Source organism: Aythya marila (genome assembly GCF_965140915.1).
Source record: "Aythya marila genome assembly, contig: HAP1_HAP1_SCAFFOLD_56, whole genome shotgun sequence".
Taxonomy (NCBI): Eukaryota; Metazoa; Chordata; class Aves; order Anseriformes; family Anatidae; genus Aythya; species Aythya marila.
Window position 1 is genome coordinate 386 of NW_028137191.1, and position 18,073 is coordinate 18,458.

Below are 18,073 nucleotides of genomic sequence, written 5' to 3' on the forward strand. Positions count from 1 at the left end.
GGTCAGGGGAGGCCCCGGAAAGGAGCTATAGGGGAGCTATAGGGGGCTGGGGGGGTATATAGGGGATGGGGGGGGTTATATGGGGTCAAGGCAGGGGGTTATGGGGTCGGGGGAGGGGGTATATGGGGGTGGGGGGGGTATAAGGGAAGGGGAAGGGGTTATGGGGTCAGGGGAGGATGTATAGGGGACGTATAGGGGAGCTATAGGGGCTCTATAGGGGGCTGGGGGGGGTTCTAAAGGGGGTGGGGGGGGCGTTTGGGGGTTTTGGATGGGGGTTATGGGGGCCTATAGGGGCCGGGGGGGCAGTATAGGGGCAAGGAGAGGGCTGTGGGGACGTATGGGGTACGTAGGGGGCTGGGGCCACGAGGCCCTATAGGGGGGCAGGCATTCTATAGGGGGCCTCGGGGCTCTATAGGGGCCCCATGGGGGGGCTGAGAAGCCATAGGGGGGGCCCTATAGGGGGGCTCTGGGGCCCTACAGGGGCTGTAGGGCCCTATAGGGGCAGTATTTACGGGGCCCTATAGGGGCTGTGGGGCTTTATAGGGGGCTGTAGGGCCCCACAGGGGCAGTATTTACGGGGCTCTATAGGGGGCTGTAGGGCCCTATAGGGGCAGTATTTATAGGGCAGTATTTACGGGGCCTTATAGGGGCTGTAGGGCTCTATAGGGGGCTCTGGGGCCCTATAGGGGCAGTATTTATAGGGGCAGTATTTATGGGGCCCTATAAGGCCATATAGGGGGCTCTGGGGCTCTATAGGGTATTTATGGGGCCCTATAGGGGCTGTAGGGCTCTATAGGGGGCTGCGGGGCCCTATAGGGGCAGTATTTATGGGGTCAGTATTTATGGGGCCCTATGGGGGCTGTAGGGTCATATAGGGGGCTCTATAGGGTATTTATGGGGCTCTATAGGGGCTGTGGGGCCCTATAGGGGCTGTAGGGCCATATAGGGGCCCTATAGGGTATTTATGGGGCCCTATAGGGGCTGTGGGGCCCTATAGGGGGGTTATGGGGCCCTATAGGGGCAGTACCGGGGGGCTCTATGGGGGGGGCCCTATAGGGGGGGCTCTATAGGGTCCCCCCCTCCCCCCCCCCAACTCAGGGACTGGGGGCGGTGGCGGTGGGGGAGGGGCAGCACGCGGGGGGGGGGAGGGGGGCGTTCCCCTCCCCTTCCCCCCCCAAAAAAAATTGTCCGGGGGGGTCAATAAAAAACTTCCCCTCCCCCACCAGCCTCCAGTGGCTTTGCGACCCCTCCCCAGTATGGACCAGTATAGACCAGTATGGACCAGTAAGAACCAGTACAGACCGCTAAGGGCCAGTACAAACCAGTAGGGCCCAGTTCAGACCAGTAAGATCAGTTCAGAGCTGTATGGATGGAGCAGTACAGACCAGTATGACCCAGTATAGCCCAGTAAGAACCAGTTCAGGCCGGTATGACCCAATACAGACCAGTAAGAATCAGTACAGACCAGTACAAAACAATCTGGACCAGTATGTACCAGTTCAGACCAGTAAGATTCAATTCAAACACACCAGTACAGACCAGTACGACCCAGTCAGGACCAGTATGGAGCAGCACAGACCACCATGACCCAGAACAACCCAGTAAGGACTGGTAGAGACCAGTAAGGCCCAATACAAACCAGTAAGAACCAATACAAGCCCAGTATGCACCAGTACAAACCAGTACAGCCCAGTAAGGACCAGTACAAACCAGTATACCCCCTCCCACCCCCTCCCAGTTCCCCAGTACCACCAGGACAGCACCGGGGCTGCCTCCCAGTGCCCCCCAGTCCCTCCCAGTAACCCCCCCATTAAGCCACGCCCCCTCCCAGTTCTGGCTCTTTATTGGTTCCACTCAACCGGACGGCAAATTGGGGGGGGGGGGGGGGGGGCACTAATGAGGGGGGGGTAATTAGGGGAGGGGTACAAATGGGGGGGTAATTAGGGAGGGTTAATTAAGGGGGGGAGGAGGGGAGGGAAGAAGGGGGAGGGGATTAAGGGGGGGTAATTAAGGGGGGGGGTAAAGGGGGGTAATTAAGAGTGGGGTAATTAAGGGGGGAGAAGGGGGGGTTAATTGAGGAGGATAATTAAGGGGGGCAATTGAGGGAGGGTAATTAAGGGGGGGTAATTAAGAGCGAGGGTAATTAAGGGGGGTAATTAATGGAGAGTAATTAAGGGAGGGAGAAAGGGGGGGTAATTAAGGAGGGGTAATTAAGGGGGGGGGCACAAGGCCAGGTCCCCCCACCCCCTCCCCCCACCCCCCCTTTTTTGTTTTTTTTTTTTTTTTCTTTTTTTTTTCTTTTTCTCTTTTTTTTTTGTTTTGTTTTTTTTTGGGGGGGGGTCTCACGGGGGGGGCAGGGCCAGGAGGGGGGGCAGCAGCTCGGGGGGGTCCCCTCGGGCTCCCCCCCCCGGCCCCCCCCCGTCGTTGGCGGCGTGCTTGCACTTCTCGGAGCCGCACTGGCAGGGGAAGTATTTGGATTTGATGTCCCAGAAGCGGTCCCCGTAGTCGAACCTGGGGGGGGGCGGGGGAAAAAAACCCAAAATTGGGTCACGGGGGGGGGCGGGACCCCACCGACCCCACAACACGCCTGGACATCCCCCCCCGCGGACCCCATGACCCCCCCCACAGTGACCCCATGACCCCCCCATTACCCCCCAATGACCCCACAAGGCCCCCAGTGACCCCATAACCCCCCCAACTCCCCCTTAAACCCCCATAACCCCCCCAGTGACCCCATAGCCCCCCCATTACCCCCATAACCCCCCCACAACCCCCTCCCACAACCCCATAACGCCCCCCAATGACCCCATAGCCCCCTCCCCTGACCCCCCAGTGACCCCATAACCCCCCCACTGACCCCTCAACCCCCCATACCCCACTCCCTGACCCCATAACCCTCCTTAATCCCCCCATTACCCCCCATAACCCCCCCACTGACCCCATAACCCCCCCCACTGACCCCATAAACCCCAATACCCCCCCTAGCCCCCTCCCTGACCCCACAACCCCCCCCGACCCCATAACCCCCCCCATAGCCCCCCCAATGACCCCATAACCCCCTCCCAGTGACCCCATTACCCCCCTCCCTGACCCCATAACCCCCCCAATGACCCCCCATACCCCCCCCCGACCCCATAACCCCCCTCCTTGACCCCATAACCCCCCTCCCTGACCCCATTACCCCCTCCCCTGACCCCATTACCTCCCCCAACCCCCCCAGTGACCCCATAACCCCCCTCCTTGACCCCATAACCCCCCCCACTGACCCCATAACCCCCCATTACCTCCCTTAACTCCCCCACAACCCCCTCCCCTGACCCCATAACCCCCCCCAGTGACCCCATAACCCCCCATTACCCCCTCCCCCGACCCCATAACCCCCCTCCCTGACCCCATAACCCCCCCATTACCCCCCCTAGCCCCCCTCCCTGACCCCATAACCCCCCCCAGTGACCCCATACTCCACTCCCTGACCCCATAACCCCCCCCAGCGACCCCATAACCCCCCATAACCCCCCATTACCCCCTCCCCCAACCCCATAACCCCCCCATTACCCCCCCTAGCCCCCCTCCCTGACCCCATAACCCCCCATTACCCCCTCCCCTGACCCCATTACCCCCCATAGCCCCCTCCCCTGACCCCATAACCTCCCCCAACACCCCCCAGTGACCCCATAACCCCCCTCCCTGACCCCATACCCCCCCCCCGACCCCCTACCCCAGCTCCTCCCCGGGCCGGATGGCGCGGCTGCTGAAGAAGGCGATGCGGGGAAGCGCAGGTCCTGGTGCAGCATGAAGACGCGCACCGGGATGATGTTGGGGTCGCACAGGTGGTTGATGAAGCGGCTCACGTTGCCGTAGTACCGCGCGTCGATGCAGTACACCTCCCCGTCCTGCCAAAAGGGGGGGGGACAGCACCCTAAATAACCCCCCCGGACCCCAAAATCCCACCCAGAACCCATACATCCCCCCCAGATCCTGTAAATCCTATACAGACCCCATAAATCCCATTAGAAGCCCATAAGTCCTATTAGGAGCACAAAATCCCACTAGAAACCCTAAATGATGTGCAGGGCACAAAACCCTAAATACCCCCCCAGTACCCCAAAATACCCCCAGAACCCAAAATCCCACCCAGATCCCGTAAATCCTATACAGACCCCATAAATCCCATTAGAAAGCCATAAATCCCATTAGGAGCACAAAATCCCACTAGAAACCCTAAATGATGTGCAGAGCACAAAACCCTAAATACCCCCTAGACGCCATAAATCCCACCCCAGACCCCATAAATCCCACTAGGAGCCCTAAATCCCACCCAGATCCCATACATCCCACCCACAACCCCAATATTCCCCCATAAAACCCCCAAATCTCTCTCCCTAGGACCCCAAAACCCCACTCCAAGACCCATAACCCCTCCCAGGAGCCCAAAAATCCCTGCCTAACACCCCAAAATCGCCCCTCAGGACCCCCAAAATCCCCCTCTGGCACCGCAAAACCCCCTCAAGGACCCTAAAACACCCCTTTAAGATTCCAAAATCCCCCTCCAGGACCCTAAAATCCCCCCAGGACCCCAAAATCCCCCTCCCCAGGACCCCCAAATCCCTCCCCAAGACCCCAATCTGCCCCCCAGGACCCCCAAATCCCTGCCTAGGACCCCAAACTCCCTCCCCAGGACCCCCAAAGTCCCTCCCCAGGACCCCAAAACCCCCTCCAAGACCCCAAAACCCCCCCCAGGACCCCAAACCCCCCCTCCAGGACCCCAAAAGCCCCCCCCCACCTTGTTGTCCAGGTCGAAGAGGTAGGAGTCGTCCTCCCGCACGTCCGCCTCCGCGTCCGAGATCAGCTCCCCCACGTACCTGGGGGGCACCGGGGTCAGGACCCCCCCCAAAATCCCACAGACACCCCCCAGGGGGCCCGGGGCACGAAAAGCAAAAGACCCCAAAAACGGGGCTGGCAACCCCAAAAATGGGACCGGGAGAGTGAAAACCAGGGCTGAGACCCCAAAAACAAGGGATGAAACCTCCCAAAAATGGGGGTTTGGACCTCAAAAATAGGGTTGGGAGAGCGAAAAGCAGGGCTGAGACCCCAAAAACCTGGTCTGAGACCCCAAAACTGGGTTTGAGACCCCAAAACCAGGTCTAAGACCCCAAAAACCAAGGCTGAGATCTCCAAAAACCCCAAATATCACCAAAACCATGGCTGAGACCCCCCCCCCAAAAAAAAAACAGGGACCCCCAAACCCCCAGGTGAGACCCCAAAACCCCAGGGATGCCCAAAACCAGCTCTGAGCCCCCCCAAGCCCCTCCAGGGCTCCCCCCAAACCCCAAGAATCCCCCAAATCCCCCCCCAAAAAACCTTCAGGATGCCCCAAATCGGTGCTGAGACCCCCCAGGACCCCCCAAAAATGACCGGGACCCCCCCAGGACCCCCAAAATGACCGGGACCCCCCCGGCCCCCCCACTCACTCGCAGATGAAGGTTCCGGGGGGGATCGCCTGCAGCGCCCGCACCCCCCCAGCCCATCTTGGCCGTGCGGTACAGCTGCAGCCGGACCCTGTTTTGGGGCAAAATCGGGCGGTTTTGGGGTCCCTGAAAGGTTGTGAAGGGAGAAGGGGGGGGGGTTCTGGGGGTCCTGGGGGAAGATCGAGGGGGGTTTGGGGGGAGGTTGGGGGGCTTTGGGGTCCCTAAAGGGTTGTGGGGGGAGTCTGGGGGGGGCCCTAAAGGGTTTTGGGGGGGATTTGGGGATCCTTAAGGGGTTTTGGGGGAGATTGAGGGGTTTTGGGGTTCCTAAAGGTTTTGGGGGAAGACCGGGGGATTTAAGCTGTGTATTTCTGAAGGTTTTTTGGGAAAAAAAGGAAGATTTTTAAGGGTGGGGGTCCCAAACGTTTTGGGGGAAGAGATGGGGAATTTGGGGGCACAGACTGGGAATTTTGAGGGGCAAACAAGGGATTTTGGGGCTCAGATAGGGTTTTGGGGCAAAAATGGGAATATTGGGGCTGAAACAGGGAATTGGGGGGCACAAACAGGGAATTTTGGGGCTCAGATGGGGTTTTGGGGGCACTGATAGGGAATTTGGGGGCACAAATGGAGGTTTTGGGGCACGAACGGGGAATTCTGGGGCTCGGATGGGGGCGCTGGGGCCCAGGTGGGGATTTTGGGGCGCAAACAAGGGATTTTGGGTCTGACTTGATGCCGCTCTGCACCACGCGGTTCTTGCAGCTCCGCCAGCAGGTGCAGGCCTGGTTGCACTCGAAGATGAGGGGGGGCTCGATCTTGTTGAACTCCTGCAGCAGGCGCCCGTCCTGGGGATTTTGGGGGGTCAGCGGGGGGCTCCGGGACGAGGGGGGGGCCCCACGGGGGGAGGGAGGGGCTCCAGGGAGGGTTTTTAAGGAGATTCGTGGAATAAAATGAGGGTTTCGAGGAGCCCCATGACATAAAATGGGGGTTTCAAGGGAGCCCCATGTAATAAAATGGGGGTTTCAAGGAGCCCCATGCAATAAAATGTCAGTTTTAAGGAGGTTTGAGAAATAAAATGTCAGTTTCAAGGAGCCCCACGCAATAAAACGTCAGTTTTAAGGAGGTTTGAGAAATAAAATGGGGGTTTCAAGGAGCTCCACTAAATAAAATGAGGGTTTCAAGGAGCTTCATGCAATAAAATGGAGGTTTCAAGGAGCCCCATGAAATAAAATTAGGATTTCAAGGAGCTCCTCAATAAAATGTCAGTTTTAAGGAACCCCACAAAATAAAATGGGGGTTTCAAGGAGCCCCAGGTGATAAAATGGGGGTTTTAAGGAGCTCCGAATCATAAAATGAGGGTTTTAAGGAGTTTCAGGAAATAAAATGAGGGTTTCAAGTAGCTTCATGCTATAGGATGGTGGTTTCAAGGAACTCCACTCAAAAAAAATGACAGTTTCAAGGCGCTCCACACAATAAAATGTCGGTTTCCAGCAGCCCCCCACCACACAAAGAGGGTTTCAAAGACCCCCCGACCTCAGGGTGGTTCCCGGGGGTCTCATCATTTTGGGGAACCCCTGGGGTGGGGGGGGGCGTTATTTTTGGGGCCAAATCTCACCTTATCGTACCAGCAGCGGATGCTGAGCTGCCCGCAGAGGCAGTTGGAGGAGGAGCAGTCGTCCTGGCACGTGCAGTGCTGGGGGGGGGGCGAAAGGGTGGGGGGGGGGCTTCAGGACCCCCAAAACCCATTTTCCTCCCTCCCCAAATCCCCCGAAACCTCCCCAAAACCATTATCACCTCCGAAAAAAGGTAATTTCCCCCCAAAAATGTAATTTCCACCAAAAAAATGTAATTTCCACAAAAAAAAAAAATATAATTTCCCCCCAAAAAATATAATTTCCACCAAAAAAATCATAATTACCCAAAAAAAACATCGTTTCTCCCCCAAACCACCCTTCTTTCCCCAAACCTGCTGCGCCCGAAACCGCCGGGACCTAGGGACCCAAACCGGGTGTTTTTTGCCCCAAAAGACCTGCAGCTGGGTGATGTTATAAATATAATTTCCCCCCAAAAACGTAATTTCCACCAAAAAAAAGTAATTTCCCCAAAAAGCCATAATTTCTCCCCAAACCACCCCACTTTCCCCAAACCTGCCGCCGCCCTGAAACCGCCGGGACCTGGAGACCCAAAGCGGGCGTTTTTTGCCCAAAAGACCTGGAGGTGGGTGATGTAGTAAATATAATTTCCCCAAAAAATGTAATTTCCATCAAAAAGTGTAATTTCTCCCAAAGCACCCCAGTTTCCCAAACCTTCCGCCGCCCCGAAACCGCCGGGACCTACGGACCCAAAGCGGGCGTTTTTTGCCCCAAAAGACCTGCAGGTGGGTGATGTTGTGGTCGATGTTCATGGTGGAGGTCTCGCAGTTCTCGGCGATGTATTTGTAGTCGCTGGGGCACGGCTCCTCGTCCACCGCGTTGACGCACGGGATCGGCACGTTCTCGTAGCCCCGCGCCACGTCCCTAAATTTTGGGGGGGTGGGGGGGTTAATTTTGGGGGTGGGGGGCGTTAATTTTGGGGTTGGGGGGTTATTTTGGGGTTCGGGAGTTATTTTTGGGTTGGGGGCGTTAATTTTGGGGTTGGGTGGATTATTTGGGGGGTTTTGGGGTTATTTTTGGGGTTGGGGGTTTACTTTTGGGGTGGGGTGTTATTTTTGGGGTTGGAGTTGTAATTTTAGGGTTGGGGGGATTATTTTGGCGGTTCTGGGGTTATTTTGGGGTTTGGGGGGTTATTTTGGGGATGGGGGTCCCACCCCAAAACCCCCAACACCCCCCCCCAACCCCCCAAGGACCCCCCCCACCGCCTTTCCCTCCCCCAACCCCCCCCATTCTCCCCCAAGACCCCCCCCAACCCCCCATTAACTCCCCCTAACCCCTCCACGCCCCCCAGGACCCCCCCCCACCCCCTTTCCCCCCCCAAACCCCCCCCCTCTTCCCCCCCCTTACTCCCCCAATCCCCCCCTAACCCCCCATTAACCACCCCAGGACCCTCCCCTGCCCCACCCACGACCCCCAGAACCCCCCCACGCCCCCCAGGACCCCCCCACCCCCTTCCCCCCCCCCAAACTCCCCCTTTCCCCCCCCAAACCCCCCTCTCTCCCCCCCAGCCCCCCCCAACCCCCCCATTAACCCCCCCAGGACCCTCCCCTGACCCCCCCACGACCCCCCCACGCCCCCCAGAACCCCCCCCACCCCCTTTTCCCCCCCCAAACTCCCCCTTTCCCCCCCAAACCCCCCCTCTTTCCCCCATTTCCCCCCCCAAACCCCCCTCTCTCCCCCCCAATCCCCCCCTAACCCCCCATTAACCCCCCCCAACCCCCCATTAACCCCCCCAACCCCCCCCACGCCCCCCCCCAGGCCCCCCCCCCAACCTGCAGACGATGCGCTCGGTGTGCAGGGCGCGGGCGCTGGCCCCCTGTCGGATCTTGCGGTGCAGCTGCAGGGCCACCCACACCTCCGAGCGCTCGGGGGTCAGGTCCAGGGGGGAGTCCCCCTCCTTGTTCCGCACCTCGGGGTCGGCCCCCCGCGACAGGAACAGGCTGGGGGGGGGACAAACATGGTGCTGGGACCCCCCCCCAAAAAAGGGTCCCAGAGACAGCATCGTGGGGAGCCCCCGGACTGAGCCCAGAGGGGAGGGGGGCTCTGGGGGAGCATCTTGGGGACCCCCCCACTACCTCAAGGACCCCCCCCAATACCTTGGGGACCCCCCCTAGAATCTTGGGGACCCCCAAATACCTTGTGGACCCCCCCAGTATCTTAAGATCCCCCCAGAATCATGGGGAACCCCCCAGAACCTTAAGGACCCCCCCCCCCCGAGAAACTTGGGGACCCCCCCCAGCATCATGGGGACCCCCCCAGCATCTTGGAGGACCCTCCCAGCCCCCCCCGTGACAGGAACAGGCTGGGGGGAGGGCAAACAGGATTCTGAGACCCCCCCCCAAAATAGAGGGGACCTCCCTGGATCTCCCCAGCCCCCCCCTTTAGCAGCAGACAGGCCCCCAAAGCACCCCAAGGACCCCCCCAATCCCCATCATAGCCCCCCAAGACCCCCCCCAAAACTCCAGAGACCCCCTCCCAGACCCCCAGGACCCCCCCCAAAATAGAGGGGACCCCCCAGACCACCAAGGACCCCCCTGAATCCCCCCAGCCCGCTCTTCAGCAGCAGACAGGCCCCCAAAGCACCCCAAGGACCCCCTGCCATCCCCCTAACCCCCCCCCAGGACCCCCCCCAGCCCCCCAGGACCCCCCCAGCCCCCCAGGGACCCCCCCGGGACCCCCCCAGCCCTACATGACGCAGTCGTGGTAGCTCTCGCGGGCGGCGATGTGCAGGGGGGTGTCCCCGTGGAAGTTGACGGCGTGCAGGTCGCACTGCGCGTTCAGCAGCACCTCGGCGATCTCGGCGCTGCCGGTGAACGAGGCCCAGTGCAGGCAGATGTTCTCCTCCTGCGGCACCCCCAAAATCAGCGGGGGGGGGGGGTCCCTGAACACCCCGGGGGGCTCAAAACCACCTTTATGGGGAGTTGGGGGGCCCAAAACCACCTTTGGGGGGCTCAAAACCACCATAAGGGGGGTTGGGGGGCTCAAAACCACCATAAAGGGGAGTTGGGGGGCTTGAAACCACTTTTATGGGGAGTCAGGGGAATTGAAACCGACTTTAGGGGGAGGTGGGGGGCTCAAAACCACCATAAAGGGGAGCTGGGGGGCTTGAAACCACTTTTATGGGGAGTCGGGGGACTTGAAACCGACTTTAGGGGGAGTTGGGGGGCTCGAAACTGACTTTAGGGGGAGGTGGGGGGCCTTGAAACCAACTTTAGGGGGAGTTGGGGGGCTCGAAACCGACTTTATGAGGAGGTGGGGGGACTTGAAACTGACTTTAGGGGGCTTGAAACTGTTTTTATGGGGAGTTGGGGGGCTTGAAACTGCCTTCAGGGTGTGTTGGGGGACTTGAAACCACCTTTAGGGGGATTGGGGGGAACTTGAAACCGCCTTTAGGGAGCGTGAAAACCCCTTTAGGAGGTGCTGGGGGGCTCCAAACCACCCCAAGGGGTCCCAAATCACCTGGGGGGGTCCCAACCTTTCCTGGGGGGTCCCAAATCCCCCGGGGGGGTCCCAAATCCCCCGGGGGGGTCCCCCAAATCCCAAGGGGGGCTCCCCAAAACTCACGTTATCGGTGAGGGTGACGTCGGCGCCGCGCGTCAGCAGCCGGCGGATGACCTCGATGTGCTTGTGCTCGGCCGCCCAGATGATGGGGGTCCAACCGCCGTTATCCTGGGGGGGGTCGGGGGGGTCAGAAGACCCCCCGGGGGGGTGGTCCCGACCCCGAGACCCCCCCCCACGTCCCCCAAAAACCCTGGGCGTTGACGTCCACTTGCCCGGTGGCCAGCAAGAGGTCGACCATCTCCAGGTTGCCGTTCTTGGCCGCGTGGTGGAGGCAGGTGGAGCCGTCTTCCTCCTGGGGGGGGCGAGTTATGACGTCATAAGTCTGTCGATGACGTCACGGGCGGGTGATGACGTCACGGCCCGCCCACCTTGCTGTAGACGCAGCCGCCGCGCCGCACCATGTAGCGCGCCGCCTCCACGTGGTTGTTGGCCACCGCCTCCATCAGCGGCGTGCGGCGCAGCTTGTCCGTCGCGTTGATGTTGGCCCCCGCCTGCGGGGGGGAACGAGACCCCCCCCCAAATTTAGGGACCACCCCCAATTCCGGGGAACTCCCCAAATTCCAAGGAAACGCCCCCAAAATAAAGGGTCCCCCCCCGGAGCATCCCAAAGCCCCCAGACCCCTCCTTCAGCAGCAGACGGGACCCCAAGACCCCCCCCCAAATTTAGGGACCCCCCCCCAAATTCAGGGGGACCCCCAAATTCCAGGGGAGCCCCCCCAGAGCATCCCAAAGCCCCCAGACCCCTCCTTTAGCAGCAGACGGGACCCCAGAGCACCCCCAAGACCCCCCCAAAACTCCAGGGACCCTCCCACAAGACCCCCAGGACCCCCCCCAAAATTCAGGGACTCCCCCCAGATCCCCAGGGACCCCCCAGCTCACCCTGAAGCCCCCAGGCCCCCCTTTAACACCAGATAACCACCCCCCAGCCCCCCTAAACCCCCCCAGACCCCCACAAAGCCCCCCCAGGACCCCCCCCAGGACCCCCCCAAACCCCTCAGGACCCCCCCAGGACCCCCAATTGCCCCCCCAGACCCCCATTTGCCCCCCCAGACCCCCCTTTAGCCCCAGATAACCACCCCCCAGCCCCCCCAAACCCCCCCAGCCCCCCACAAAGCCCCCCCAGGACCCCCCCAAGACCCCCCAACCCCCTCAGGACCCCCCAGGACCCCCAATTGCCCCCCCAGACCCCCATTTGCCCCCCAGGACCCCCTTTAGCCCCAGATAACCACCCCCCAGCCCCCCCAAACCCCCCAGCCCCCCACAAAGCCCCCCCAGCAGCCCCCCCAGGACCCCCCCAACCCCCTCAGGACCCCCCAGGACCCCCAGTCGCCCCCCCAGCCCCCCCCACCTGCAGCAGGAGGTGGCAGATCTCCAGGTAGCCCTTCTGGGCCGCGGCGTGCAGGGGGGTGCGCTTGCTCTGGGCATCGCTCTGGAAGTTGGGGTCCAGGTTGTCCACTGGGGGGGGCGTTAAATTGAGGGGGGGGCTTCAGGGAACCCCCCCCCCAATAAAAAATTAAGCAAGGGACTCACGGAGCATCAGCACCACCTTCTGCAGCTCGCCCTGCTTCACCGACAGGTAGAGCTGGCGCGGGTGGAAACGCAGCTTCTTGCGCCTGTGGGGCGGGGGGGTGTACTGGGAGCACTGGGAGGCACTGGGAGGGGGTGGGGGGGTGTGGGGGGGGGGCTGGGAAGGGGTTGGGGGGGGTTGGGGGGGCCCAGAGCAAGTGGGGAGGGGATGGGGGGGGACTGGAAAGGATGGGGGGGTACTGGGAGTGCTACTGGGGGCATACTGGGAGCACTGGGGCCATACTGGGAGCTCCAGCAGCTCCCAGAGCCCATGGAAGGAACGGGGGATGGATTTTGGGGGCATTTAGGGTATATTTGGTACCTATTTCTCAACCTCCTGCGCTCCTATCAGACATTTTTGGGGGTAACAGATTTTTGGGTGAAATTCCGGGGATTTGGGGTCTGACCTGTCAGCCTCCTGCACCATCAGGGGGGATTGGGAAGGATTTGGGATGGATTTTGGGGCCATTTAGGGCAGATTTGGGCCCAACCCCTTGCTCTCCTATACCACTATGGGGATTTTTGGGGGGAGCAGATTTTTGGGGGGTGTAATTCCGGGGATTTTGGGTCTGACCTATCAGCCTCCAACACCACCAGAGCGGATCGGAAAGGATTGGGAATGGATTTTGGGGCCATTTAGGGCAGAATTGGAACCTATTTCTCAACATCCTGCACTCCTATGGGGTTTTTTGGGGGGAACAGATTTTTGGGTGGAATTCCGGGGGTTTTGGGTCTGACCTGTCGGCCTCCTGCACCACCAGGGCCTTCTCCAGGAGGTCTCGGGCGGGGCCGGGCGCCAGCCCCCGAGCCGAGAGGGCGGCCCCCGAGGGCAGGGTGAGCGCCGGCCCCCCCGAGCTGTCGATGGGCTCCGCGCGGGGGTCCGGGGGGGGGGCGCGACCCTCGCCCTGCCCCCGCATCCGGGCGCTGGGGGGGGGGGGAAGGGGGAGGGGTTAGGGACCCCCCCCAAAAACACAAGACCCCCCCCAAATCCCTTGAGAGCCCCCTGGAGTCATTGGGACCCCCCCAAAACCCCCCAAACCCCCTTTAGGACCCGCCCCCGACTCCTTTAACCCCCCCCATACCCCCTAAAACCCTTTTAGGACCCCCCCGACCCCTCCCAAACCCACTTAGCCCCCCCAAACCCGCTTTTAGCCCCCCCAGACCCTCCAAAACCCCCTCTTAGCCCCCCCAGACTCCCCAACCCCCCCCAGACCCCTTTAACCCCCCCCAATCCCCCCCAGACCCCTTTAGCCCCCCCCAGACCCCCCCCCAAACCCCTTTAGCCCCCCAGACCCCATTTTAGCCCCCCCCAGACCCCTTTAAACCCCCCCCAGACCCCCCCAAAGCCCCATTTTAGCCCCCCCAAACCCCCTTTTACCCCTCCCCAAACCTCTTTTACCCCCCCCAGACCCCCAAACCCCCCTTTACCCCCCCCAAACCCCCTTTTACCCCCCCCCAAACCCCCCCCCCAAACCCCTTTAGACCCCCCCCAACCCACCTGGGGGTGGGCGCAGCGTCGTGCCGTGCGGCGGGGGCTCTGCGCCGGGGCTCGGGGGGGGCGGCGGCAGCAGCAGCGGCGGCGGCATTTTGGGGCGGGGGGGGCGGGGGTCCCGGGGGGGTCCCGTCGGCGCGGGGCAGGGTCACCTCCTGCGCTCCGACGCGTCCTCCCCGCAGTGGGGGCAGAAAATCATCCCGTTGAGCTGCGACACGCAGCCCCGGTGGAAGCGGTGCCCGATGCGCACGTCGGGGTGGCACTCCAGGAACGTCCCCTGGGGGGGCGCGGGGGGGGCACAGAGGGGATTTGGGGTCACTGGGGGGCTTTTTGGGGTCCCTATAGTGCCTTCGGGGGGTCCCAGGGGGGCTAAAAGGTGCCCTGGGGAGGTTTGGGGGACCTAAAAGGTGCTTTGGGGTCTTGTAGGGGTGCTATAAGGTCTCTAAAGGGGGTCTTTGGGGTATTTTTTGGGGTCCTGGGGGGCTTTTGGGTTCCCTAAGGGGTCCCCAAAACCCCCCGGGACCCCTCTGGGACCCCTTGAAGCCCCCTCCCCAAATTCCCAGGGACCCCCCCGTGCCCCCCCCGGACTCACAGCAGTGCAGAAGTGCCCGCAGCCAGGGCAGCAGTGGGGTTTGACCATGTACCCACCACCCCAAATCGCCCTGTATCGCCCTCAAACTGCCCCGTAGCCCCCCCCAAACCCCCCCCAGGACCCCTTGAAGCCCCCTCCCCAAATTCCTCGGGACCCCCCCGTGCCCCCCCCGTACTCACAGCAGTACAGAAGTGCCCGCAGCCCGGGCAGCAGTGGGGTTTGACCATATAATCTGCACCCCAAATCCCCCCATATCGCCCCCAAATCACCCCGTAGCCCCTCCAAACCTCCCCGGGACCCCCCGAAGCCCCCTCCCCAAATTCCCCGTGCCCCCCCCAGACTCACAGCGGTGCAGAAGTGCCCGCAGCCAGGGCAGCAGTGGGGTTTGACCATGCATCCCTCACCCAAAACCCCCCAATATCACCCCAAAACCCCCCGGGACCCCTCTGGGACCCCCCGAAGCCCCCTCCCCAAATACCCAGGGACCCCCCCGTGCCCCCCCCGGACTCACAGCGGTGCAGAAGTGCCCCAATCCAGAGCAGCAGTGGGGTTTGTCCATACAAACTGCACCCCAAATCCCCCTTGTATCCCCCCCAAACCCGCTGGGACCCCCCCAGGACCCCTTGAAGCCCCCTCCCCAAATTCCTCGGGACCCCCCCGTGCCCCCCCCGGACTCACAGCAGTACAGAAGTGCCCGCAGCCCGGGCAGCAGTGGGGTTTGACCATACACCCACCACCCCAAATCCCCCCGTATTGCCCCCAAATCACCCCATAGCCCCCCCAGACCCCCCCGGGACCCCTTGAAGCCCCCTCCCCAAATACCCAGGGCCCCCCCGTGCCCCCCCCGGACTCACAGCAGTGCAGAAGTGCCCCAATCCAGAGCAGCAGTGGGGTTTGTCCCATACAAACTGCACCCCAAATCCCCCTTCTATCCCCCCCAAACCCCCCGGGACCCCCCGGGACCCCTTGAAGCCCCCTCCCCAAATTCCCAGGGACCCCCCCGTGCCCCCCCGGACTCACAGCAGTGCAGAAGTGCCCCAATCCAGAGCAGCAGTGGGGTTTGTCCATGTACCCACCACCCCAAATCCCCCTGTATCGCCCCCAAATCACCCCGTAGCCCCCCCAGACCCCCCTGGGACCCCTTGAAGCCCCCTCCCCAAATTCCCCAGGACCCCCCCGTGCCCCCCCCGGACTCACAGCAGTACAGAAGTGCCCGCAGCCGGGGCAGCAGTGAGGTTTGACCATGCATCCCTCACCCAAAACCCCCCAGTATCACCCCCAAATCACCCCGTAGCCCCTCCAGACCCCCCTGGGACCCCTTGAAGCCCCCTCCCCAAATTCCCCGTGCCCCCCCCGGGACTCACAGCGGTGCAGAAGTGCCCCAATCCAGAGCAGCAGTGGGGTTTGACCATGCATCCAGCACCCCAAATCCCCCTGTATCGCCCCCAAACTGCCCCGTAGCCCCCCAAACCCCCCCAGGACCCCTTGAAGCCCCCTCCCCAAATTCCCCGTGCCCCCCCCGGACTCACAGCGGTGCAGAAGTGCCCGCAGCCCGGGCAGCAGTGGTGTTTGACCATCCTGGCCCGGTGGCTCTCGCACAGCACCATGAGGGGCACGCGGCTGGACGGCCGCATCGTCTCCCGCTTCAGGATGCTGCCCCCGCAGCCGCTCAGCTAATTAGGGGGGGGAGGATTAATTAGGCGGGGGGGTTAATTAGCCCGGGGAGGGGGTAAATTAAAGCTAAAGGGGGTATATTGATGAGGGGAGGGGGTTAGAGGTGAGCGGGGGGAGTGAAGTGAATGGGGAGAGGTTGACGTTAATTGGAGGGCAGTGATTTATTAATGGGGGGGTGAATTAATTGGGAGGGGATTAAAATTAATGGGGGGGGGCTTGAAGTTATTAGGGGAGGGGTTAGAGTAGTGGGGGGTACAAATAACCCCCCCCAGACCCCCATAACCCCCCAATAAACCCCCATAGCCCCCCAGTAGCTCCCTAGTAACCCCCCAGTATCCCCCAGTAACACCCCCATAACCTCCCAGTAACACCCCAGTAACCCCCCCCAGACCCCAGTAAGCCCCCCAGGACCCCCCCAAACCCCCAGAAGCCCCCCACCTGCCTGTCCACGCTCTCGGTGGCCATGCAGAGGCTGCGTCCTGCCCCATACCCCCCAATATCCCCCCATTACCTCCCAGTATCCCCCAGTAACCCCCCAATAACCCCCCCAGGACCCCCCCCAGACCCCAATAACCCCCCCAGGACCCCCCAAAGCCCCCCCAGGACCCCCCCGTGCCCCCCACCTGCCCGTCCACGCTCTCGGTGGCCATGCAGAGGCTGCGTCCTGCCCCAGTAACCCCCCAGTATCCCCCAGTAACCCCCCATAACCCCCCCAGGACCCCCCCCAGGACCCCAATAACCCCCCCAGGACCCCCCAAAGCCCCCCCAGGACCCCCCCGTGCCCCCCACCTGCCCGTCCACGCTCTCGGTGGCCATGCAGAGGCTGCGTCCTGCCCCAGTAACCCCCCAATATCCCCCCATTACCCTCCAGTATCCCCCAGTAACCCCCCATAACCCCCCAGGACCCCCCCCAGGACCCCAATAACCCCCACAGGACCCCCCCAGACCCCCCCGTGCCCCCCACCTGCCCGTCCACGCTCTCGGTGGCCATGCAGAGGCTGCGTCCTGCCCCAGTAACCCCCCAATATCCCCCCATTACCCTCCAGTATCCCCCAGTAACCCCCCATAACCTCCCAGTAACACCCCAGTAACCCCCCCCAGGACCCCCCAAAGCCCCCCCAGGACCCCCCCGTGCCCCCCACCTGCCCGTCGACGCTCTCGGTGGCCATGCAGAGGCTGCGTCCTGCCCCAGTAACCCCCCAATATCCCCCCATTACCCTCCAGTATCCCCCAGTAACCCCCCATAACCTCCCAGTAACACTCCAGTAACCCCCCCCCAGGACCCCAATAACCCCCCCAGGACCCCCCAAAGCCCCCCCCGTGCCCCCCACCTGCCCGTCCACGCTCTCGGTGGCCATGCAGAGGCTGCGTCCTGCCCCAGTAACCCCCCAGTATCCCCCAGTAACCCCCCATAACCCCCCCAGGACCCCCCCCAGGACCCCAATAACCCCCCCAGGACCCCCCAAAGCCCCCCCAGGACCCCCCCGTGCCCCCCACCTGCCCGTCGACGCTCTCGGTGGCCATGCAGAGGCTTCGTGCTGCCTGGCTGAGCCGCTCGATCTTGGGGGCCTCCATGCGGCAGGAGCACAGGGGCAGCTCCTCGAAGCGCTCCGCCTCCAGCGCCCCCCCAGCCGCGGGCCTGGGGGCGGGGACAGCGCTGGGACACGCCCACGGGGGGCGGGGCCTCGCGGGGACACGCCCCCAATGGGGTGGGGTCGTGCGGGGCCACGCCCCCACTGGGTGGGGAGGGGGGAGGGGGGAGACAACCCCTGGTATGGGGTAGGGAGGGGGTGTGGCTAAATGAGGGGGCGTGGTTTGAGATTGGGGCGTGGCTTGCATGAGGGGCGTGGTTTGAACGGGGGGCGTGGTTTATGCGAGAGAGGTGTGGTTTATATAAGGGGGTGTGGCCGGTGGGAGATGGGGGTTGAAACGCATGGGGAATGGAAAGGGGGCGTGGCCAAAAGAGGGGGCGTGGTTTATCTGGTGGGTGTGGCTTATATGAGGGGGTGTGGTTTGTAGGAGGGGGTGTGGCACAAGCCCAAGGGGGCGGGGCTTCCAGCTGGGGTATTGGGGC

The 18,073-nt window shown here is 62.4% G+C and overlaps 1 protein-coding gene across 1 annotated transcript; it reads right to left on the minus strand.

Moving 5' to 3' along the window:
* Positions 1-474: 474 nt before the first annotated feature.
* Positions 475-17,735, minus strand: LOC309891122 (histone-lysine N-methyltransferase EHMT2-like; the record flags this gene model as incomplete). Its single annotated transcript, XM_082785512.1, is given in 23 exon segments — positions 475-493; positions 636-680; positions 2,347-2,511; positions 3,719-3,767; positions 3,770-3,893; positions 4,784-4,862; positions 5,472-5,518; positions 5,520-5,559; positions 6,192-6,307; positions 7,078-7,155; positions 7,834-7,978; positions 8,887-9,054; positions 9,804-9,958; positions 10,679-10,814; positions 10,816-10,967; positions 11,044-11,166; positions 12,024-12,130; positions 12,206-12,288; positions 12,980-13,165; positions 13,740-13,893; positions 13,896-14,010; positions 15,855-15,998; positions 17,497-17,735. Coding segments are annotated over 23 exon segments (2,669 nt in total), but the record flags the coding sequence as incomplete, so codon positions are not given.
* Positions 17,736-18,073: the final 338 nt, after the last annotated feature.